Source organism: Salmo salar, chromosome ssa14 (assembly GCF_905237065.1).
Source record: "Salmo salar chromosome ssa14, Ssal_v3.1, whole genome shotgun sequence".
In the NCBI taxonomy this organism is placed as follows: Eukaryota; Metazoa; Chordata; class Actinopteri; order Salmoniformes; family Salmonidae; genus Salmo; species Salmo salar.
This window is the reverse complement of record NC_059455.1, coordinates 99,266,503-99,288,990: the sequence shown is the minus strand read 5'-3', so window position 1 is coordinate 99,288,990 and position 22,488 is coordinate 99,266,503. Positions and strand designations below refer to the sequence as shown.

Here is a 22,488-nt window from a genome sequence, read left to right as displayed (position 1 = left end):
CACAACGCCATACACGTGGTTTGACGGTTGTGAGGCCGGTTGGATGTACTTCCAAATTCTCTAAAACGACATTGGAGGCGGCTTATGGTAGAGAAATTAACATTCACTTTTCTGGCAACGGCTCTGATGGACATTCCTGCAATCAGCATGATAATTGCACACCTCCCTAAAAAATTATAACATCTGTGGCATTGTGTTGTGTGACAAAACTGCACATTTGAGAGTGGCCTTTTATTGTCCCCCAGCACAAGGTGCACCTGTGTAATGACCATGCTGTTTAATCAGCTTCTTGATATGCCACACCTGTCAGGTGGATGGATTATCTTGGCAAAGGAGAAATGCTCACTAACAGGGATGGAAACAAATGTATGTATAAAAATTTAGAGAAATAAGATTTTTGTGCGTATGGAACATTTCTGGGATCTTTTATTTCAGCTGATGAAACATGACACTTTACATGTTGTGTTTTATATTTTCATTCAGTATAGATGACTTTATCATTGATTATAACGGAACTCAATGAGCGTCTCGGGTCTCCTCTTGAGCAGCAGGGTCTTTCATCCGTTCCACTGAGTTGTAGTGTTCTCCCAGTCCGTACGCATGACGCATGTAACTGGAAACACAATCGCAACAATTTAAAAAAGGCACAATCCATCATTTGAATAATTTGTTTTTCTGCCAAATGGCAGCCCCGTCACTTTGGTTTACTATAAGGCCGATCGTGAATGGGGCTGATGAAATGTAACCACTCAAATGACTTGATAAACTGAGCTAAGGATGTAACGGGAGGAATGGAGGTTAACTGACATGGTGCTAACAGTATAGAGGTTAACTGACATGGTGCTAACAGTATAGAGGTTAACTGACATGGTGCTAACAGTATAGAGGTTAACTGACATGGTGCTAACAGTATAGAGGTTAACTGACATGGTGCTAACAGTATAGAGGTTAACTGGCATGGTGCTAACAGTATAGAGGTTAACTGACATGGTGCTAACAGTATAGAGGTTAACTGACATGGTGCTAACAGTATAGAGGTTAACTGACATGGTGCTAACAGTATAGAGGTTAACTGGCATGGTGCTAACAGAAGGTTAACTGACATGGTGCTAACAGTATAGAGGTTAACTGACATGGTGCTAACAGTATAGAGGTTAACTGACATGTTGCTAACAGTATAGAGGTTAACTGGCATGGTGCTAAGAGTATAGAGGTTAACTGACATGTTGCTAACAGAAGGTTAACTGACATGGTGCTAACAGTATAGAGGTTAACTGACATGGTGCTAACAGTATAGAGGTTAACTGACATGTTGCTAACAGTATAGAGGTTAACTGACATGGTGCTAACAGTATAGAGGTTAACTGACATGGTGCTAACAGTATAGAGGTTAACTGGCATGGTGCTAACAGTATAGAGGTTAACTGACATGGTGCTAACAGTATAGAGGTTAACTGACATGGTGCTAACAGTATAGAGGTTAACTGACATGGTGCTAACAGAGGGTTAACTGACATGGTGCTAACAGTATAGAGGTTAACTGACATGGTGCTAACAGTATAGAGGTTAACTGACATGGTGCTAACAGTATAGAGGTTAACTGGCATGGTGCTAACAGTATAGAGGTTAACTGACATGGTGCTAACAGTATAGAGGTTAACTGGCATGGTGCTAAGAGTATAGAGGTTAACTGGCATGGTGCTAAGAGTATAGAGGTTAACTGACATGTTGCTAACAGAAGGTTAACTGACATGGTGCTAACAGTATAGAGGTTAACTGACATGGTGCTAACAGTATAGAGGTTAACTGACATGGTGCTAACAGAGGGTTAACTGACATGGTGCTAACAGTATAGAGGTTAACTGACATGGTGCTAACAGTATAGAGGTTAACTGACATGGTGCTAACAGTATAGAGGTTAACTGACATGGTGCTAACAGTATAGAGGTTAACTGACATGGTGCTAACAGAAGGTTAACTGACATGGTGCTAACAGTATAGAGGTTAACTGACATGGTGCTAACAGTATTGAGGTTAACTGACATGGTGCTAACAGAGGGTTAACTGACATGGTGCTAACAGTATAGAGGTTAACTGACATGGTGCTAACAGTATAGAGGTTAACTGACATGGTGCTAACAGTATAGAGGTTAACTGACATGGTGCTAACAGTATAGAGGTTAACTGGCATGGTGCTAACAGTATAGAGGTTAACTGACACGGTGCTAACAGTATAGAGGTTAACTGACACGGTGCTAACAGTATAGAGGTTAACTGACATGGTGCTAACAGAAGGTTAACTGACATGGTGCTAACAGTATAGAGGTTAACTGACATGGTGCTAACAGTATAGAGGTTAACTGACATGTTGCTAACAGTATAGAGGTTAACTGACATGGTGCTAACAGTATTGAGGTTAACTGACATGGTGCTAACAGTATAGAGGTTAACTGACATGGTGCTAACAGTATAGAGGTTAACTGACATGGTGCTAACAGTATAGAGGTTAACTGACATGGTGCTAACAGTATAGAGGTTAACTGACATGGTGCTAACAGTATAGAGGTTAACTGACATGGTGCTAACAGTATAGAGGTTAACTGACATGGTGCTAACAGTATAGAGGTTAACTGACATGGTGCTAACAGTATAGAGGTTAACTGACATGGTGCTAACAGTATAGAGGTTAACTGACATGGTGCTAACACTATAGAGGTTAACTGACATGGTGCTAACAGTATAGAGGTTAACTGACATGGTGCTAACAGTATAGAGGTTAACTGACATGGTGCTAACAGTATAGAGGTTAACTGACATGGTGCTAACAGTATAGAGGTTAACTGACATGGTCCTTACATAAGGGTGATGGGTGACTTGTTAAATTCCTCTCCAATCATTATAGCTGGGGAATCAGCTTGGAGCACTTCTATTGGCCGTTGAAGGATCTGTGTCAGAGCTCTCAGCTGTTAGGAAACAAATGAACAGCACACATAAATCCCAGAGTACATCTGACCCCATGTTGGTACCATTTTACACTAAGGTACGCTAACTATAAGTCGTTTGTAAATGTTAATTTACAGTTTCTAGATCATTTATAAATCATTATAAAACCGTTATGACACAAGGTGCTCTGTTGGGTCCTTTGATGAAATAAATTCCCTGATCAAGTGATTGAACGGATTAACTTTCCTAAAGTTGAAATAAAGTTGAAGATACCTCCAATTGTCCACCCCAGGCGGCTGTGTCTGCCACATCACTGCAATACTTGTCAAACTCATCTGGAAACACAAACACAAACACACAAACACAAACACACACACACACACACACACACACACACACACACACACACACACACACACACACACACACACACACACACACACACACACACACACACACACACACACACACACACACACAGAGGTAGTGATCACACACTGGAGTGACACTGCAGAGCGGACCACAAGTGATACTGAATATATTTACGTAAGAAAGTTGTTATTGATCAATCTGAATCATATTACAGAGGAAGTGGTAAAGCTTCATAACAACTTGTGTTTTGTAGCATCTATAGATGAAACATTATGGCGTGGGTAAGGTCAAAATGCCCCAAATATAACAACTTGTGTTTTGTAGCATCTATAGATGAAACATTATGGCGTGGGTAAGGTCATAATGCCCCAAATATAACAACTTGTGTTTTGTAGCATCTATAGATGAAACATTATGGCGTGGGTAAGGTCAAAATGCCCCAAATATAACAACTTGTGTTTTGTAGCATCTATAGATGAAACATTATGGCGTGGGTAAGGTCATAATGCCCCAAATATAACAACTTCAATTCATTATTTCTCAATTATGTTTTAAGATACAAATGTGAAAAACAATCCTTCCTCCAAAAGAATCCCTTTTAACGGATTACATTTCATGAAAATCCGTTAAAAGCATTATTTTTCTGTTCTAATCACTCATTCAGAACAACAACAACATAAAACCCAGAGATGGTTTTCTAGACACAGATTCAGTTTAGTCCTGGATTCAAAAGCCATTTCAATAAAAAAAAAGTTCTCGTCACTGATCACGCTTTTTAGTACTCGACAAGGCTTAATCTGTGTCTGGGGAAACCACCGTTTTAATGTCTTAACTAAACCGTCCCCCCCGAAGAGAAGAGTTCAGCTCGTCCTCACCAGCCGTGTACATGTCCCCTGTGTTGGTGTTAGTGAGGAAGGGAAGGAAGTCGTCAGCGTGGCTCCTCATGTGCTGAGCGGTTTTGGCCCGGAGGTCCTTCAGGGTCAGACCTAAGCCATGCTGCCCCAACTGATCCTCCACAGCACGGTACATACAGTGGCCATCTGAGGGAGGACAGTTTACTTTACATTAACTTGCCAGGGAATGAAATTGGAGTCTTTATGCTCACAATCCAACTTCCCTCTGAGATACACACGTCCCTAAGAAAGTGCCTCGCTCATTCCAACCCGGCAACCCTCCATTTGCTGGCCTGATTCTCTAACCGCTAGGCCACCTGCCACCCAGGGGGTCCTACCCCCCCTGCTGCGGGTCCTACCCCCCCTGCTGTGGGTCCTACCCCCCTGCTGCGAGTCCTACCCCCCTGCTGCGGGTCCTACCCCCCCTGCTGCGAGTCCTACCCCCCTGCTGCGAGTCCTACCCCCTGCTGCGGGTCCTACCCCCCCTGCTGCGAGTCCTACCCCCCTGCTGGGGGCCCTACCCCCCCTGCTGCGAGTCCTACCCCCCTGCTGCGGGTCCTACCCCCCCTGCTGCGAGTCCTACCCCCCTGCTGCGGGTCCTACCCCCCCTGCTGCGAGTCCTACCCCCCCTGCTGCGGGTCCTACCCCCCCCTGCTGCGAGTCCTACCCCCCCTGCTGCGGGTCCTACCCCCTGCTGTGGGTCCTACCCCCTGCTGTGGGTCCTACCCCCTGCTGTGGGTCCTACCCCCTCCCCCTTGCGGGTCCTACCTGAAGAAATCTCCCTGATCTGCAGCTGGCGCTCTACTAGTTTCTGGGACAACTTCAGTCCCTCCTGGTGTCTCAGCCCAGACAGGTTCTCCACCTCTGCCTCCGCTATGCGACGTTCTCTCTCCTTCTCCGCGGCTGCCTTCTTATCCTGGGAGGGTTCCGAGAGCACAGGGAGGACACACATGAGACTTGACCTCCAATGCGAAACTAAATAAAGGATTACATCAATCTCATGTTATTGCACCTGGTAAATGAGAGGATTAGAACAACAATAAAAAACCAGCAGGAGTTTAGGGCTCATTGAAGGGTAATACATTAAGGTATTACAGTGACTGACACAATGCATTAGAGCTCACCCGTCTCTTCTGTGCCTTGGATGGACCTCCACCTTGTTTGGCATCTTTCTGCTCCCCATCTCCTTCCAAAGCCAGGGACTCTACTCCATTCACAACCTCTTCCACCTTAAGAGAAGGAGGTATATATATATATATATATATATATATCTGTTATTAAAACATGCCAAGTTATTTACCTGTGTGACTATTTACAATTAAAGATTGTGGACGGTGATAACAATAATGATTCCATGAAATAAAATAACACAGGTAAGATATAACATGATATTCACACACAGACACAAATAGGTTATAAAATGGAAATGTGTTTCTTACATATCCCAACTCCCTGAGGGAGTGGGGTCGCAGAAAGGTTATCAGGGAGGGAGTGGGGTCACAGCAAGGTTATCAGGGAGGGAGTGGGGTCACAGCAAGGTTATCGGGGAGGGTGTGGGGTCACAGCAAGGTTATCAGGGAGGGAGTGGGGTCACAGCAAGGTTATCAGGGAGGGAGTGGGGTCGCAGAAAGGTTATCAGGGAGGGAGAGGGGTCGCAGAAAGGTTATCAGGGAGGGAGTGGGGTCGCAGAAAGGTTATCAGGGAGTGGGGTCGCAGAAAGGTTATCAGGGAGTGGGGTCACAGAAAGGTTATCAGGGTGGGAGTGGGGTCACAGAAAGGTTATCAGGGAGTGGGGTCACAGAAAGGTTATCAGGGAGGGTGTGGGGTCACAGCAAGGTTATCAGGGAGGGAGTGGGGTCACAGCAAGGTTATCAGGGAGGGAGTGGGGTCACAGCAAGGTTATCAGGGAGGGAGTGGGGTCGCAGAAAGGTTATCAGGGAGGGAGTGGGGTCGCAGAAAGGTTATCAGGGAGGGAGTGGGGTCGCAGAAAGGTTATCATGGAGGGAGTGGGGTCACAGCAAGGTTATCAGGGAGGGAGTGGGGTCACAGCAAGGTTATCAGGGAGTGGGGTCACAGAAAGGTTATCAGGGTGGGAGTGGGGTCACAGAAAGGTTATCAGGGAGTGGGGTCACAGAAAGGTTATCAGGGAGTGGGGTTACAGAAAGGTTATCAGGGTGGGAGTGGGGTCACAGAAAGGTTATCAGGGAGTGGGGTCACAGAAAGGTTATCAGGGAGTGGGGTCACAGAAAGGTTATCAGGGAGGGAGTGGGGTCACAGAAAGGTTATCAGGGAGGGAGTGGGGTCACAGCAAGGTTATCAGGGAGTGGGGTCACAGAAAGGTTATCAGGGAGTGGGGTCACAGAAAGGTTATCAGGGTGGGAGTGGGGTCACAGAAAGGTTATCAGGGAGTGGGGTCACAGAAAGGTTATCAGGGAGGGAGTGGGGTCACAGAAAGGTTATCGGGGAGGGAGTGGGGTCACAGAAAGGTTATCAGGGAGTGGGGTCACAGAAAGGTTGTCAGGGAGTGGGGTCACAGAAAGGTTATCAGGGAGTGGGGTCGCAGAAAGGTTATCAGGGAGGGAGTGGGGTCACAGAAAGGTTATCAGGGAGTGGGGTCACAGAAAGGTTATCAGGGTGGGAGTGGGGTCACAGAAAGGTTATCAGGGAGGGAGTGGGGTCACAGCAAGGTTATCAGGGAGGGAGTGGGGTCACAGCAAGGTTATCAGGGAGTGGGGTCACAGAAAGGTTATCAGGGTGGGAGTGGGGTCACAGAAAGGTTATCAGGGAGTGGGGTCACAGAAAGGTTATCAGGGAGTGGGGTTACAGAAAGGTTATCAGGGAGTGGGGTCACAGCAAGGTTATCAGGGAGGGAGTGGGGTCACAGAAAGGTTATCAGGGTGGGAGTGGGGTCACAGAAAGGTTATCAGGGTGGGAGTGGGGTCACAGAAAGGTTATCAGGGAGTGGGGTCACAGCAAGGTTATCAGGGTGGGAGTGGGGTCACAGCAAGGTTATCAGGGAGTGGGGTCACAGAAAGGTTATCAGGGAGTGGGGTCGCAGAAAGGTTATCAGGGAGTGGGGTCACAGAAAGGTTATCAGGGAGGGAGTGGGGTCACAGCAAGGTTATCAGGGAGTGGGGTCACAGAAAGGTTATCAGGGAGTGGGGTCGCAGAAAGGTTATCAGGGAGTGGGGTCACAGAAAGGTTATCAGGGTGGGAGTGGGGTCACAGAAAGGTTATCAGGGAGGGAGTGGGGTCACAGAAAGGTTATCAGGGTGGGAGTGGGGTCACAGAAAGGTTATCAGGGAGTGGGGTCACAGAAAGGTTATCAGGGAGGGAGTGGGGTCACAGAAAGGTTATCAGGGAGTGGGGTCACAGAAAGGTTATCAGGGAGTGGGGTCGCAGAAAGGTTATCAGGGAGGGAGTGGGGTCACAGAAAGGTTATCAGGGAGGGAGTGGGGTCACAGAAAGGTTATCAGGGAGGGAGTGGGGTCACAGCAAGGTTATCAGGGAGTGGGGTCACAGAAAGGTTATCAGGGAGTGGGGTCACAGCAAGGTTATCAGGGAGGGAGTGGGGTCACAGCAAGGTTATCAGGGAGTGGGGTCACAGAAAGGTTATCAGGGTGGGAGTGGGGTCACAGAAAGGTTATCAGGGAGTGGGGTTACAGAAAGGTTGTCAGGGAGTGGGGTCACAGAAAGGTTATCAGGGAGGGAGTGGGGTCACAGAAAGGTTATCAGGGAGGGAGTGGGGTCACAGAAAGGTTATCAGGGTGGGAGTGGGGTCACAGAAAGGTTATCAGGGAGTGGGGTCACAGCAAGGTTATCAGGGGAGTGGGGTTACAGAAAGGTTGTCGAGGGAGTGGGGTCACAGAAAGGTTATCAGGGAGGGAGTGGGGTCACAGAAAGGTTATCAGGGAGGGAGTGGGGTCACAGAAAGGTTATCAGGGAGGGGGTCACAGAAAGGTTATTATAGTGTTGTGTTATTATATGAGTTTTTATTTCTATTCGCTTTTTTATCGGAAATAGTTTTTTGGGGGGAATGTCTTGCAAATGGGGGGCAGTAATACCAGAGAGGAAGAGCTGAACCGAGAAGATTTGACCCGTCCAAAAATTCTGTCCGAGCGAAAATACAGCGTTAAACCAGTGGAATTGGAGATTTTTTGAATGCAGGTCAATGGGAGAGTGATGAATTTGGTCAACATAAAATTGAATTGATAATTTGCTACGTGAGGTTTATTTGATTGAATATAAGTTTGATAATGTTTAGGTTGTAATGAATGTACTGAAATAAGCGGACGCACGTGGCATCTTTGAGAGAAAAAAAATACCATTTGATCAGACTTGTGCCTGTTGTTCACACGCAAATCTGCCCTCTCATTGGCTAGAATGTTCCAGCCTGCTCCCGCCTCCTCCTGCCTGCTTTCTGCCTTTGCGGACATTTATTCCCATTATTAGAGTATAGAGTCCCGTCTCTTGTCAGTATAAAGATAGTCTTTGGTATTACATCAGGTGATGGGTTAGGTTCGGTTTATAATGTCAATCTCAATGTGACTTTGATTTTAAAAGGAATAGTGCCAAGACTGGTGCCCCCAAAAAAATATGGTATAAGGAAACGCTCTCATACATGTTTACACCAATCCAATGTTTTTTTTTAACTTGAGTAGCATATGTAAGAAGAATTTAGCTACTTAGCTGATTTCCCCTGCAGTGATGGTGATGCACAAGCTCGGCCAGTTTCACACATCGCCATCTACTGGACGTATAATTATTTACTCACCAGATTAAGTAGCTTGAAAACTCCCCCCCAAAAAAAAAAACTTGAAAACACCTTTGAAACCCAATCAGAATTTTACCCAAAGTTTAGAAGAACAACTAAAATGTAACATAATTCATGATGATTTTTTATTTTATTTAGTTTGAGTCAAAGATAATATATTTTCAGTACAGTTGTAGTTTTCAAAAACGTATTTTGTTAATTATTTTATTTCAGTTGTTTAGTTTCTTCATGAATAGTTTTGTTTTTCAGTTTTTGTGTTGACTATAATAACCTTTTGGGTCGCAGCGTCATTTGACCAGGTTAGTCTCATTGAGATGAACAATCTCTTTTCCAAGAGATATACCTGGCCAAAATATCAGAAAACATTTACACATTGAACAGAAAGTTGGTTTGGGAAAGGGTGGTGCAACTAGGAGCCAAAACATTGACAGCCCCCCCCCCACTTCATTTTCCATCATAGCGGTTAACCTAGCTTTAAACTAACTTAAAGGAACGAGCTCCAGTCATTTCAGGAACTTTTGAAGCTCATTCCAAGCAGAAGGGACAGGACACTGGAAAGCTTTTTCACCTAGCTCTGAATGAGCTTAAGTACAATCATCAAAACATTCATGTGAGCACAGGTGGTGAGATTTTTCACGTTGTCGGCTCTGGGATTTCAAACCAGTGACCTTTGGGGTTACCAAGTAGCCCTACTACTAACATATATAACCACTGATATGTGGACAACAGATGTCATTGGTCATCAGTACGGCTGATAACTAGACAACAGATGTCATTGGTCATCAGTACGGCTGATAACTAGACAACAGATGTCATTGGTCATCAGTACGGCTGATATGTGGACAACAGATGTCATTGGTCATCAGTACGGCTGATATGTAGATAACAGATGTTATTGGTCATCAGTACGGCTGATAACTAGACAACAGATGTTATTGGTCATCAGTACGGCTGATAACTAGACAACAGATGTCATTGGTCATCAGTACGGCTGATAACTAGACAACAGATGTCATTGGTCATCAGTACGGCTGATATGTGGACAACAGATGTCATTGGTCATCAGTACGGCTGATATGTAGATAACAGATGTTATTGGTCATCAGTACGGCTGATAACTAGACAACAGATGTTATTGGTCATCAGTACGGCTGATATGTGGATAACAGATGTTATTGGTCATCAGTACGGCTGATATGTGGACAACAGATGTCATTGGTCATCAGTACGGCTGATATGTGGACAACAGATGTCATTGGTCATCAGTACGGCTGATATGTGGACAACAGATGTCATTGGTCATCAGTACGGCTGATATGTGGACAACAGATGTCATTGGTCATCAGTACGGCTGATAACTGGACAACAGATGTCATTGGTCATCAGTACGGCTGATATGTGGACAACAGATGTCATTGGTCATCAGTACGGCTGATAACTGGACAACAGATGTCATTGGTCATCAGTACGGCTGATATGTAGATAACAGATGTTATTGGTCATCAGTACGGCTGATATGTAGATAACAGATGTTATTGGTCATCAGTACGGCTGATAACTAGATAACAGATGTTATTGGTCATCAGTACGGCTGATAACTAGACAACAGATGTTATTGGTCATCAGTACGGCTGATAACTAGACAACAGATGTTATTGGTCATCAGTACGGCTGATAACTAGACAACAGATGTTATTGGTCATCAGTACGGCTGATATGTGGACAACAGATACCGTGTTCTCTCCTGCTCCTGATGAGTCTAGTTGTCGGAGTTCCTCGTTGTGTTTCTGACTCAGCTCAGCCTCCAGCTTGGTAATATCCTCAGTCAGCTGTTTGCGCCTCTTCTTGTCATTTTTGGGGACAGCATTTTTCATGCTCTGGATTTTAGCTGAAAACATTTATGAGTGGTTTATGTCCGCTTCTCACATATCACAATATTCTACAGTAGTCATAACAATATTCTACAGCAGTCACACGGCCATAACAACAGCCTCCAGTAGTCATACGGTCATAACAATAGCCTCCAGTAGTCACACGGTCATAACAATAGCCTCCAGTGGTCATACGGTCATAACAATAGCCTCCAGTAGTCATAACAATAGCCTCCAGTAGTCACACGGTCATAACAATAGCCTCCAGTAGTCATACGGTCATAACAATAGCCTCCAGCAGTCATAACAATAGCCTCCAGTAGTCATAACAATAGCCTCCAGTAGTCATAACAATAGCCTCCAGTAGTCATAACAACAGCCTCCAGTAGTCATAACAATAGCCTCCAGTAGTCACACGGTCATAACAATAGCCTCCAGTAGTCACACGGTCATAACAACAGCCTCCAGTAGTCATAACAACAGCCTCCAGTAGTCATACGGCCATAACAATAGCCTCCAGTAGTCATACGGCCATAACAATAGCCTCCAGTAGTCATACGGCCATAACAATAGCCTCCAGTAGTCATACGGCCATAACAATAGTCTCCAGTAGTCATAACAACAGCCTCCAGTAGTCATACGGCCATAACAATAGCCTCCAGTAGTCATACGGCCATAACAATAGCCTCCAGTAGTCATACGGTCATAACAATAGTCTCCAGTAGTCATAACAACAGCCTCCAGTAGTCATACGGCCATAACAATAGCCTCCAGTAGTCATACGGCCATATCAATAGTCTCCAGCAGTCATACGGCCATAACAGCCTACAGCAGTCATATGGCCATAACAATAGCCTCCAGTAGTAATAAGGCCGTAACAATAGCCTACAGCAGTCATAACAACAGCCTCCAGTAGTCATATGGCCATAACAATAGCCTCCAGTAGTCATACGGTCATAACAACAGCCTACAGCAGTCATACGGCCATAACAATAGCCTACAGTAGTCATAACAACAGCCTCCAGTAGTCATACGGCCATAACAATAGCCTCCAGTAGTCATACGGCCATAACAATAGCCTACAGTAGTCATAACAACAGCCTACAGCAGTCATACGGTCATAACAACAGCCTACAGCAGTCATACGGTCATAACAACAGCCTACAGCAGTCATACGGTCATAACAATAGCCTACAGCAGTCATACGGTCATAACAACAGCCTACAACAGTCATATGGCCATAACAACAGCCTACAGCAGTCATATGGCCATAACAACAGCCTACAGCAGTCATATGGCCATAACAACAGCCTACAGCAGTCATATGGCCATAACAACAGCCTACAGCAGTCATATGGCCATAACAACAGCCTACAACAGTCATATGGCCATAACAACAGCCTACAGCAGTCATATGGCCATAACAACAGCCTACAGCAGTCATAACAACAGCCTACAGCAGTCATACGGCCATAACAACAGACTACAGCAGTCATAACAACAGCCTACAGCAGTCATAACAACAGCCTACAGCAGTCATAACAATATCCTACAGCAGTCATACGGCCATAACAACAGACTACAGCAGTCATAACAACAGCCTACAGCAGTCATAACAACAGCCTACAGCAGTCATAACAATATCCTACAGCAGTCATACGGCCATAACAACAGACTACAGCAGTCATATGGCCATAACAACAGCCTACAGCAGTCATAACAATAGCCTACAGCAGTCATAACAACAGCCTACAGCAGTCATAACCATATCCTACAGCAGTCATAACAATAGCCTACAGCAGTCATAAAAATAGCCTACAGCAGTCATAAAAATAGCCTACAGCAGTCATAAAAATAACCTACAGCAGTCATACGGTCATAACAATTAGCTAGCTAGCTAACCACAGATACAAGTTTCTTTGGCTAAACTAAAATGCTGTTTTGATTGTCAACAAGTTAGACTTGTCATTATTAGCTAGCTAGAATAACAGACAGGCATGTCATATCTATCCCAGTCAGGATGCTACAGCGTGATTACCAGTACATGTTAAATCGCTAATGATTAAAACAGTAATTGTAAATGTGGCTAGCTAGCAAAGACATCATTGTAAATCATAACACTACATGTAGCTACCAACCTTGCAGGTCCTTCTTCTCCTTGCGATGTTGCCTGGCTAACATCTCCTCGGCTGTCTCTATCGCTACCTCTTCCATGACTGTATTTTTATTTTATTTTATAAATACTGTAACACATATATATATATATATATATATATCCAATTCAACGTTATGGTTTTGCTGTTATGTAGAATTGGAACATTATTGATATCAGATACAAGTTTACGTCAGCTGACCATCCATTACATTTGAAACGTGTTGAGCACCATACTTCCGGCTCCTGAAATATCGCGATGTTTCTGGTCATCACGTCGCAACAGTTTCCTGAGTTGATTGGTTAGGAGCTTCTAGTCGAATAAAGACGTTTTTATTTTTGGACGTTAAATCTAAAATCGCTGTTTCACGTTCAACTTTTAAGTTTGATATCATTTATTTTCAGGAATCTTTAAAACGTTGGTTTCTCAAAGATCGATTATATCCGATTATATGGCATTGGCAATGAGCAAAACGTCAGTGAAGCTTAATTAAAATAACAAATAAGTCTAAAAAAAAAAAATACTGTCTTCAACATCAATCACAGAATGATTTGAATGAATAATTCTTTATGGCTATATGATCGATATGATATAATCGATTACTGGTAACTGAGGTGAAAATGATAGAAGTAGCAGATCTTCAAGAATATATTCTCTTTTGCTTTTGTTTTAGAAAACACACCTATATCATTCAGAGTAACATTGTTAAACATAGATCAGAATAGAATAAAACAGAATAGATCATTCATTGATTGGATTTATATAGTGTTTTTTTTTCTAGACACCCAAACCGCTTTTACGCGGAGGAAACACCTCATCCTCCACCAACATCAGGATATAATATGAAATATTCATGGTTAGTTTTGTTTAATCTGTTAAACATATAATACAATTTAATATAGCCTGTCTACAGTAGCCCCTAGGGCCTGGTCGTATTTTATTCCTCAAATCTGTCATTTTGGAGGATGTAAACTGTATCTTAAAGAATTAAAATGATGATTTAGTGTACTTTGCAGACCTACTAAATGGCATGCCGGCACTGTGCCTGGGGGGAACGGGTTGGGTTGGGGAGTGTGGCTCACTCTCTCTCTGCATTCAGTCACTCATAACCCTCCCTCCCACCCGGTCCCGTTTCGGTGTCTGTAGCTCCACCTCTGAGGAACTACCCTCTCTGGAGCAGCAGGCTACCACCGATCTGCTGGCCGACCCCCTCCAGAGGAAACACTGGCCAGAGGAGAGGCTCCGCCGCATCGGCTGTCCTTCTGCTCCTTGTTTAGTCGTCTGCTTTGGGTGAACTGCTGCCGCCATGGCCGACGAAGGCATGGATGAACGGTCCCCGCTGCTCTCAGCACCGAACTCCGGGAATGTCACACCGTCGGGACCGCCTTCCTACCTGCAGGACACGAGTCCGAGAGGTAAACCGACTTCAGGCTATGACTCCCCCCGTGAATGCTGAATCATTTTGGGGGATTATCGTGTTGAGCATTATATATATTTTTTTGTTGTTGCGTAGTGCGTTAAATTGTAACGGACAAGAGAAGGACGTCAGTCAAAAATCAGAAAGGTTGAGTTTGCAGTAGAAGGCCTAGCCGAATATTTTCCAGTTGTCATTCAGTATTCTGCAGAAATGACTCGCATCACGATCTGTGTTACTGGGTAATACTGTTTACACGTCTTCTTAAAAGGATATGTGATGCTGGCAGCCATTACTTCAGACGAGCAAGAAGGACATTATCAGAGGATACAAGTATAACTCACAAATCCTTTAAAAAAAAAAAAAACTTCCCTCTCAACGTAGTTTTGTTGTTGTTGTGTGGTTGTTGAGTCCATAAGACATTAGGCCCATGCAAACTGAACAGGCCACTAGGCTATGAATGAGTATTTCTATTACCATCAGTGGGAGGCGCTATAGGAGGATGGGCTCATTCTAATGGCTGGAATGGTACTGAAGGAAATGAGTCAAAAAAACGTGGTTTCCATATGGTTGATGGTTTAATACCTTTCCATCTAATTCCATTCCAGACATTACAATGAGCCCATCCTCCTATAGCGCCTCCTACAAGCCAACCTAAAGATGTACTGTAACATATGTATTATTCACCTCTTTCATTTGACTGGATCATAAACATCCATGAAATACATCTTTAGGTTGATATTACTATCCCATAATATCCCTTAATGACATACAGGCCCAGTTGTGCATGTTGATGATCCCTTCACTATGTGTTTTCTGGAAACATAAATCCTCCATGTTGTGTACTTCATATGTATAGTTAAACACACAGGGTCCTTGTGGGTGGAATGCTTAGGGCCGTCGTTCCCCCTGTTTATCACAGTGCTATTCAGATGAAAATATACACAGCCCCGTTGTGAAATCAGCATATTCCTCATTGAAATGACTGGAGAGCTTACTAACCTAGAATAAACCACACGTCTTTGTCAAGACATGCTTTTCAACTGAGCTGGCCTGATCTCAGTTAGAACACAGACTACGTTCCAAATGGAACCCTTTTCCCAGTATGGTGCAGAACACAGAGACTACAGTATTTGATCCCCTGCTGATTTTGGTACGTTTGCCCACTTACAAAGAAATGATCAGTCTATAATTTTAATGGTAGGTTTATTTGAATCAGTGAGAGACAGAATAACAACAAACAAATCCAGAAAAAACGCATGTCAAAAATGTTATAAAAAAGATTTGCATTTTAATGAGGGAAATAAGTATTTGACCCCTCTGCAAAACATGACTTAGTACTTGGTGGCAAAACCCATGTTGGCAATCACAGAGGTCAGATGTTTCTTGTAGTTGGCCACCAGGTTTGCACACATCTCAGGAGGGATTTTGTCCCACTCCTCTTTGCAGATCTTCTCCAAGTCATTAAGGTTTTGAGGCTGATGTTTGGCAACTCGAACCATCAGCTCCTTCCACAGATTTTCTATGGGATTAAGGTGTGGAGACTGGCTAGGCCACTCCAGGACCTCAATGTGCTTCTTCTTGAGCCACTCCTTTGTTGCCTTGGCCGTGTGTTTTGGGTCATTGTCATGCTACAAAATCCCTCCTGAGATGTGTGCAAACATGGTGGCCAACTACAAGAAACATCTGACCTCTGTGATTGCCAACATGGGTTTTGCCACCAAGTACGAAGTCATGTTTTGCAGAGGGGTCAAATACTTATTTCCCTCATTAAAATGCAAATCATTTTATAACATTTTTGACATGCGTTTTTCTGGATTTTTGTTGTTGTTATTCTGTCTCTCAGTGTTCAAATAAACCTGCCATTCAAATTATAGACTGATCCTTTCTTTGTCAGTGGGCAAACGTATAAAATCAGCAGGGGATCAAATACTTTTTTCCCCCACTGTACGTTCCAAATGGAACCCTTTTCCCAGTATGGTGCACTACTTTTGACCAGAGCATGGGCCCAGAGCTGGCTCTAGCTTTTTGGGGGTCCCCCTGGAGGTGGGATGCCCCTGGAGGTCAGAGTGACTAACAGAATCAATGGGGCCCCCCTGTAGGTCAGAGTGACTAACAGAATCAATCGGGCCCCCCAGTAGGTCAGAGTGACTAACAGAATCAATCGGGCCCCCCAGGAGGTCAGAGTGACTAACAGAATCAATGGGGCCCACCTGGAGGTGGGGGCCCCCTGGAGGTCAGAGCCCCTGTGTATTCGGCCATGATTACTACAAGTTTAGATAGCTGGCTAAGCTAATTACCAATCCATAACTTATTAGCTGACATCAATGGGGGCTGCTGAGGGGAGGATGGGTCATAATAATGGCTGGAACGGAGCGAATGGAATGGCATCAAACGCATGGAAACCATGGAAACCACGTGTTTGATGTACATGGAAACAATGGAAACCACGTGTTTGATGTACATGGAAACCATGGAAACCACGTGTTTGATGTACATGGAAACCATGGAAACCACGTGTTTGATGTACATGGGAACCATGGAAACCACGTGTTTGATGTACATGGGAACCATGGAAACCACGTGTTTGATGTACATGGGAACCATGGAAACCACGTGTTTGATGTACATGGGAACCATGGAAACCATGTATTTGATGTATTTGATACCATTCCACTGATTCCGCTCCAGTCGTTACCACGAGTCCGTCCTCCCCAATGAAGGTGCCACCAGCCTCCTGTGGCTGACATGGCTAATTGAGTGACTGTCAGTGGCTGACTTAACAACAGACAAACTGCTGATGCACAAACACATTGTTCAATTACACCTTGTGTATTCTACTATTCTTACTCTCAGGAAGTTGAGACCCCGACCTGAGTCTCCCCTCAGGCTCGCGGCTCTAATCTCGCCCGTTTATGTGGCTTATACCTGGAACCAGCTCTGCATGGGCTCTGCCTGTTGAGACCTATCCAGAGGAACACAATGCCAGTTAAGCAGCACGTTCACGCATACAGAGAGACCAGTACAGAGAGACCCGTACAGAGAGACCAGTACAGAGAGACCAGTACAGAGAGACCAGTACAGAGAGACCAGTACAGAGAGACCCGTACAGAGAGACCAGTACAGAGAGACCAGTACAGAGAGACCCGTACAGAGAGACCAGTACAGAGAGACCAGTACAGAGAGACCCGTACAGAGAGACCCGTACAGAGAGACCCGTACAGAGAGACCCGTACAGAGAGACCCGTACAGAGAGACCAGTACAGAGAGACCAGTACAGAGAGACCAGTACAGAGAGACCCGTACAGAGAGACCCGTACAGAGAGACCAGTACAGAGAGACCCGTACAGAGAGACCCGTAGAGAAACCCGTACAGAGAGACCCGTACAGAGAGACCAGTACAGAGAGACTAGTACAGAGAGACCAGTACAGAGAGACCCGTACAGAGAGACCCGTAGAGAAACCCGTAGAGAGACCCGTACAGAGAGACCCGTACAGAGAGACCAGTACAGAGAGACTAGTACAGAGAGACCAGTACAGAGAGACCAGTACAGAGAGACCCGTACAGAGAGACCCATACAGAGAGACCCGTACAGAGAGACCCGTACAGAGAGACCAGTACAGGGAGACCCGTACAGAGAGACCCGTACAGAGAGACCCGTACAGAGAGACCCGTACAGAGAGACCCGTACAGAGAGACCAGTACAGAGAGACCCGTAGAGAGACCAGTACAGAGAGACCCGTAGAGAGACCAGTACAGAGAGACCCGTAGAGAAACCCGTAGAGAGACCCGTACAGAGAGACCCGTACAGAGAGACCCGTACAGAGAGACCCGTACAGAGAGACCAGTACAGAGAGACCCGTACAGAGAGACCCGTACAGAGAGACAAGTACAGAGAGACCAGTACAGAGAGACCCGTACAGAGAGACCCGTACAGAGAGACCAGTACAGAGAGACCCGTACAGAGAGACCCATAGAGGTCGAGGTAGTGTCGGCCCTGACAACAAGGTTTACAGAGTATAAATACATTTATTTTTTATTTTTTTGCCAATTGCCAGCGGCGATGTAATGGAGACACTGAATGAGCATTGTTACTCACCTTTGTACACCATGAGATTTAAATCTGATGTTTAATCCATATTTCACCACAGAAGTAACGGTAAACATTGAAATGTTGGGACTATAATGACCTCTAATACGCTGGGAAAGTGACCAGCTTTTCCCGCTTACTTCCTGGATCCAGTCCCGAAGTGTTTCTGAATGGACTTTTGGTTTGTTTTTGTTCTTGACACACAGCTTAGTGGTGATTTATATACCTGTTATTCAACCAGGCAAGTCAGTTAAGAACAAATTCATATTTTCAATGACGGCCTAGGGAACAGGGGGTTAACTGCCTTGTTCAGGGGCAGAACGACAGATTTGTACCTAGTCAGCTCGGGGAATGGATCTTGCAACTTTTCGGTTACTAGTCCAACGCTCTAACCACTAGGCTACCTGCCTCCCCCTCTAACCACTAGGCTACCTGCCTCCCCCCCTCTAACCACTAGGCTACCTGCCTCCCCCCTCTAACCACTAGGCTACCTGCCTCCACCCTCTAACCACTAGGCTACCTGCCCCCCCCTCTAACCACTAGGCTACCTGCCCCCCCTCTAACCACTAGGCTACCTGCCCCCCCTCTAACCACTAGGCTACCTGCCTCCCCCTCTAACCACTAGGCTACCTGCCTCCCCCCTCTAACCACTAGGCTACCTGCCCCCCCTCTAACCACTAGGCTACCTGCCTCCCCCCTCTAACCACTAGGCTACCTGCCCCCCCCCTCTAACCACTAGGCTACCTGCCTCCCCCCTCTAACCAGTAGGCTACCTGCCTCCCCCTCTAACCACTAGGCTACCTGCCTCCCCCCCTCTAACCACTAGGCTACCTGGCCCCCCCCTCTAACCACTAGGCTACCTGCCTCCCCCCTCTAACCACTAGGCTACCTGCCCCCCCCCTCTAACCACTAGGCTACCTGCCTCCCCCCTCTAACCACTAGGCTACCTGCCTCCCCCTCTAACCACTAGGCTACCTGCCTCCCCCCTCTAACCACAAGGCTACCTGCCTCCCCTCTAACCACTAGGCTACCTGCCTCCCCCTCTAACCACTAGGCTACCTGCCCCCCCCTCTAACCACTAGGCTACCTGCCTCCCCCCCTCCTAACCACTAGGCTACCTGCCCCCCCCCCTCTAACCACTAGGCTACCTGCCTACCCCCCTCTAACCACTAGGCTACCTGCCTACCCCCCTCTAACCACTAGGCTACCTGCCTACCCCCCTCTAACCACTAGGCTACCTGCCTACCCCCTCTAACCACTAGGCTACCTGCCCCCCCTCCCCCCTCTAACCACTAGGCTACCTGCCCCCCCCTCCCCCCTCTAACCACTAGGCTACCTGCCCCCCCCCCTCTAACCACTAGGCTACCTGCCCCCCCCTCTAACCACTAGGCTACCTGCCCCCCCAATCTAACCACTAGGCTACCTGTCTCCCCCCTCTAACCACTAGGCTACCTGTCTCCCCCCTCTAACCACTAGGCTACCTGCCTCCCCCCTCTAACCACTAGGCTACCTGCCTCCCCCTCTAACCACTAGGCTACCTGCCCCCCCCTCTAACCACTAGGCTACGTGCCTCCCCCCTCGAACCACTAGGCTACCTGCCTCCCCTTCTAACCACTAGGCTACCTGCCCCCCCCCTCTAACCACTAGGCTACCTGCCCCCCCCTCTAACCACTAGGCTTCCTGCCTCTACCCCCCCTCTAACCACTAGGCTACCCGACCCCCCCTCTAACCACTAGGCTACCTGCCTCCCCCTCTAACCACTAGGCTACCTGCCCGCCCCCCCCTCTAACCACTAGGCTACCTGCCCCCCCCTCTAACCACTAGGCTACCTGCCTCCCCCTCTAACCACTAGGCTACCTGCCTCCCCCCCTCTAACCACTAGGCTACCTGCCTCCCCCCCTCTAACCACTAGGCTACCTGCCTCCCCCTCTAACCACTAGGCTACCTGCCTCCCCCCTCTAACCACTAGGCTACCTGCCTCCCCCCCTCTAACCACTAGGCTACCTGCCACCCCCCTCTAACCACTAGGCTACCTGCCCCCCCCTCTAACCACTAGGCTACCTGCCTCCCCCCCCTCTAACCACTAGGCTACCTGCCCCCCATCTAACCACTAGGCTACCTGCCTCCCCCCTCTAACCACTAGGCTACCTACCTCCCCTAGTTACCTGGACTGGTTTAGTTGAAGGGTTTTGTACTACTCTAGAATAGTCAGTACACAGCTGTACATCTTCAGCGAGAGGACAGACAAGATTCCTAGAGAGCGTCGTTGAATCACTGAAGTGAATGCTCTTCTAAAACCTCATTAAGTATGTTTACATGCACAGTAATAATTCGATGTTAAACTGATTATGGCAGCAGGCAGATTATGCAATAGTCATGTAAACACTTTACACTGATTATTTTAATCGGCCAAAGGTCAAAATCTGAGTAAGTGTATGCCGCTTTAAAACACCTGTATTTAATCTGGTCATGTGTTAGTTCCAGAGGTGTATTTAATCTGGTCATGTGTTAGTTCCAGAGGTGTATTTAATCTGGTCATGTGTTAGTTCCAGAGGTGTATTTAATCTGGTCATGTGTTAGTTCCAGAGGTGTATTTAATCTGGTCATGTGTTAGTTCCAGAGGTGTATTTAATCTGGTCATGTGTTCCAGAGGTGTATTTAATCTGGTCATGTGTTCCAGAGGTGTATTTAATCTGGTCATGTGTTCCAGAGGTGTATTTAATCTGGTCATGTGTTCCAGAGGTGTATTTAATCTGGTCATGTGTTCCAGAGGTGTATTTAATCTGGTCATGTGTTCCAGAGGTGTATTTAATCTGGTCATGTGTTCCAGAGGTGTATTTAATCTGGTCATGTGTTCCAGAGGTGTATTTAATCTGGTCATGTGTTCCAGAGGTGTATTTAATCTGGTCATGTGTTCCAGAGGTGTATTTAATCTGGTCATGTGTTCCAGAGGTGTATTTAATCTGGTCATGTGTTCCAGAGGTGTATTTAATCTGGCCATGTGTTCCAGAGGTGTATTTAATCTGGCCATGTGTTCCAGAGGTGTATTTAATCTGGTCATGTGTTCCAGAGGTGTATTTAATCTGGTCATGTGTTCCAGAGGTGTATTTAATCTGGTCATGTGTTCCAGAGGTGTATTTAATCTGGTCATGTGTTCCAGAGGTGTATTTAATCTGGTCATGTGTTCCAGAGGTGTATTTAATCTGGTCATGTGTTCCAGAGGTGTATTTAATCTGGTCATGTGTTCCAGAGGTGTATTTAATCTGGTCATGTGTTCCAGAGGTGTATTTAATCTGGTCATGTGTTCCAGAGGGGTATTTAATCTGGTCATGTGTTCCAGAGGTGTATTTAATCTGGTCATGTGTTCCAGAGGTGTATTTAATCTGGTCATGTGTTCCAGAGGTGTATTTAATCTGGTCATGTGTTCCAGAGGTGTATTTAATCTGGTCATGTGTTCCAGAGGGGTATTTAATCTGGTCATGTGTTCCAGAGGTGTATTTAATCTGGTCATGTGTTCCAGAGGTGTATTTAATCTGGTCATGTGTTCCAGAGGTGTATTTAATCTGGTCATGTGTTCCAGAGGTGTATTTAATCTGGTCATGTGTTCCAGAGGTGTATTTAATCTGGTCATGTGTTCCAGAGGTGTATTTAATCTGGTCATGTGTTCCAGAGGTGTATTTAATCTGGTCATGTGTTAGTTCCAGAGGTGTATTTAATCTGGTCATGTGTTCCAGAGGTGTATTTAATCTGGTCATGTGTTCCAGAGGTGTATTTAATCTGGTCATGTGTTCCAGAGGTGTATTTAATCTGGTCATGTGTTCCAGAGGTGTATTTAATCTGGTCATGTGTTCCAGAGGTGTATTTAATCTGGTCATGTGTTCCAGAGGTGTATTTAATCTGGCCATGTGTTAGTTCCATCTGAGTGAGCCTCCCTCTTTAGCATGAGGGAAGTGAGTACAGAGCTACTGGCTGTATCC

General features: G+C 45.8%; 2 protein-coding genes across 3 annotated transcripts in view; one reads left to right on the top strand and one right to left on the bottom strand.

Moving 5' to 3' along the window:
- Positions 1-404: 404 nt before the first annotated feature.
- Positions 405-13,280, bottom strand: otud6b (OTU deubiquitinase 6B). Its single transcript, XM_014143239.2, has 8 exons — positions 12,992-13,280; positions 10,716-10,870; positions 5,333-5,437; positions 4,977-5,124; positions 4,191-4,355; positions 3,217-3,278; positions 2,857-2,963; positions 405-613 (listed from the first exon to the last, which is right to left on the bottom strand). Exons 1-8 carry the CDS (start codon positions 13,065-13,067, stop codon positions 517-519), a joined length of 915 nt encoding a protein of 304 aa, XP_013998714.1. The 5' UTR covers positions 13,068-13,280; the 3' UTR covers positions 405-516.
- An 828-nt stretch (positions 13,281-14,108) lies between these two features.
- The window catches only part of LOC106570754 (type 2 phosphatidylinositol 4,5-bisphosphate 4-phosphatase), a 33,618-nt gene continuing 25,238 nt past the window's right edge, over positions 14,109-22,488 (top strand). The window contains exon 1 of one of the 2 annotated variants that reach the window (XM_014143240.2): positions 14,109-14,421. In XM_014143240.2, coding sequence (XP_013998715.1) covers positions 14,313-14,421 — 109 coding nt within the window. In that variant the 5' untranslated portion in view covers positions 14,109-14,312. The remainder of the gene's footprint in view (positions 14,422-22,488) is intronic. The other variant, XM_014143241.2, reaches the window with a different exon arrangement.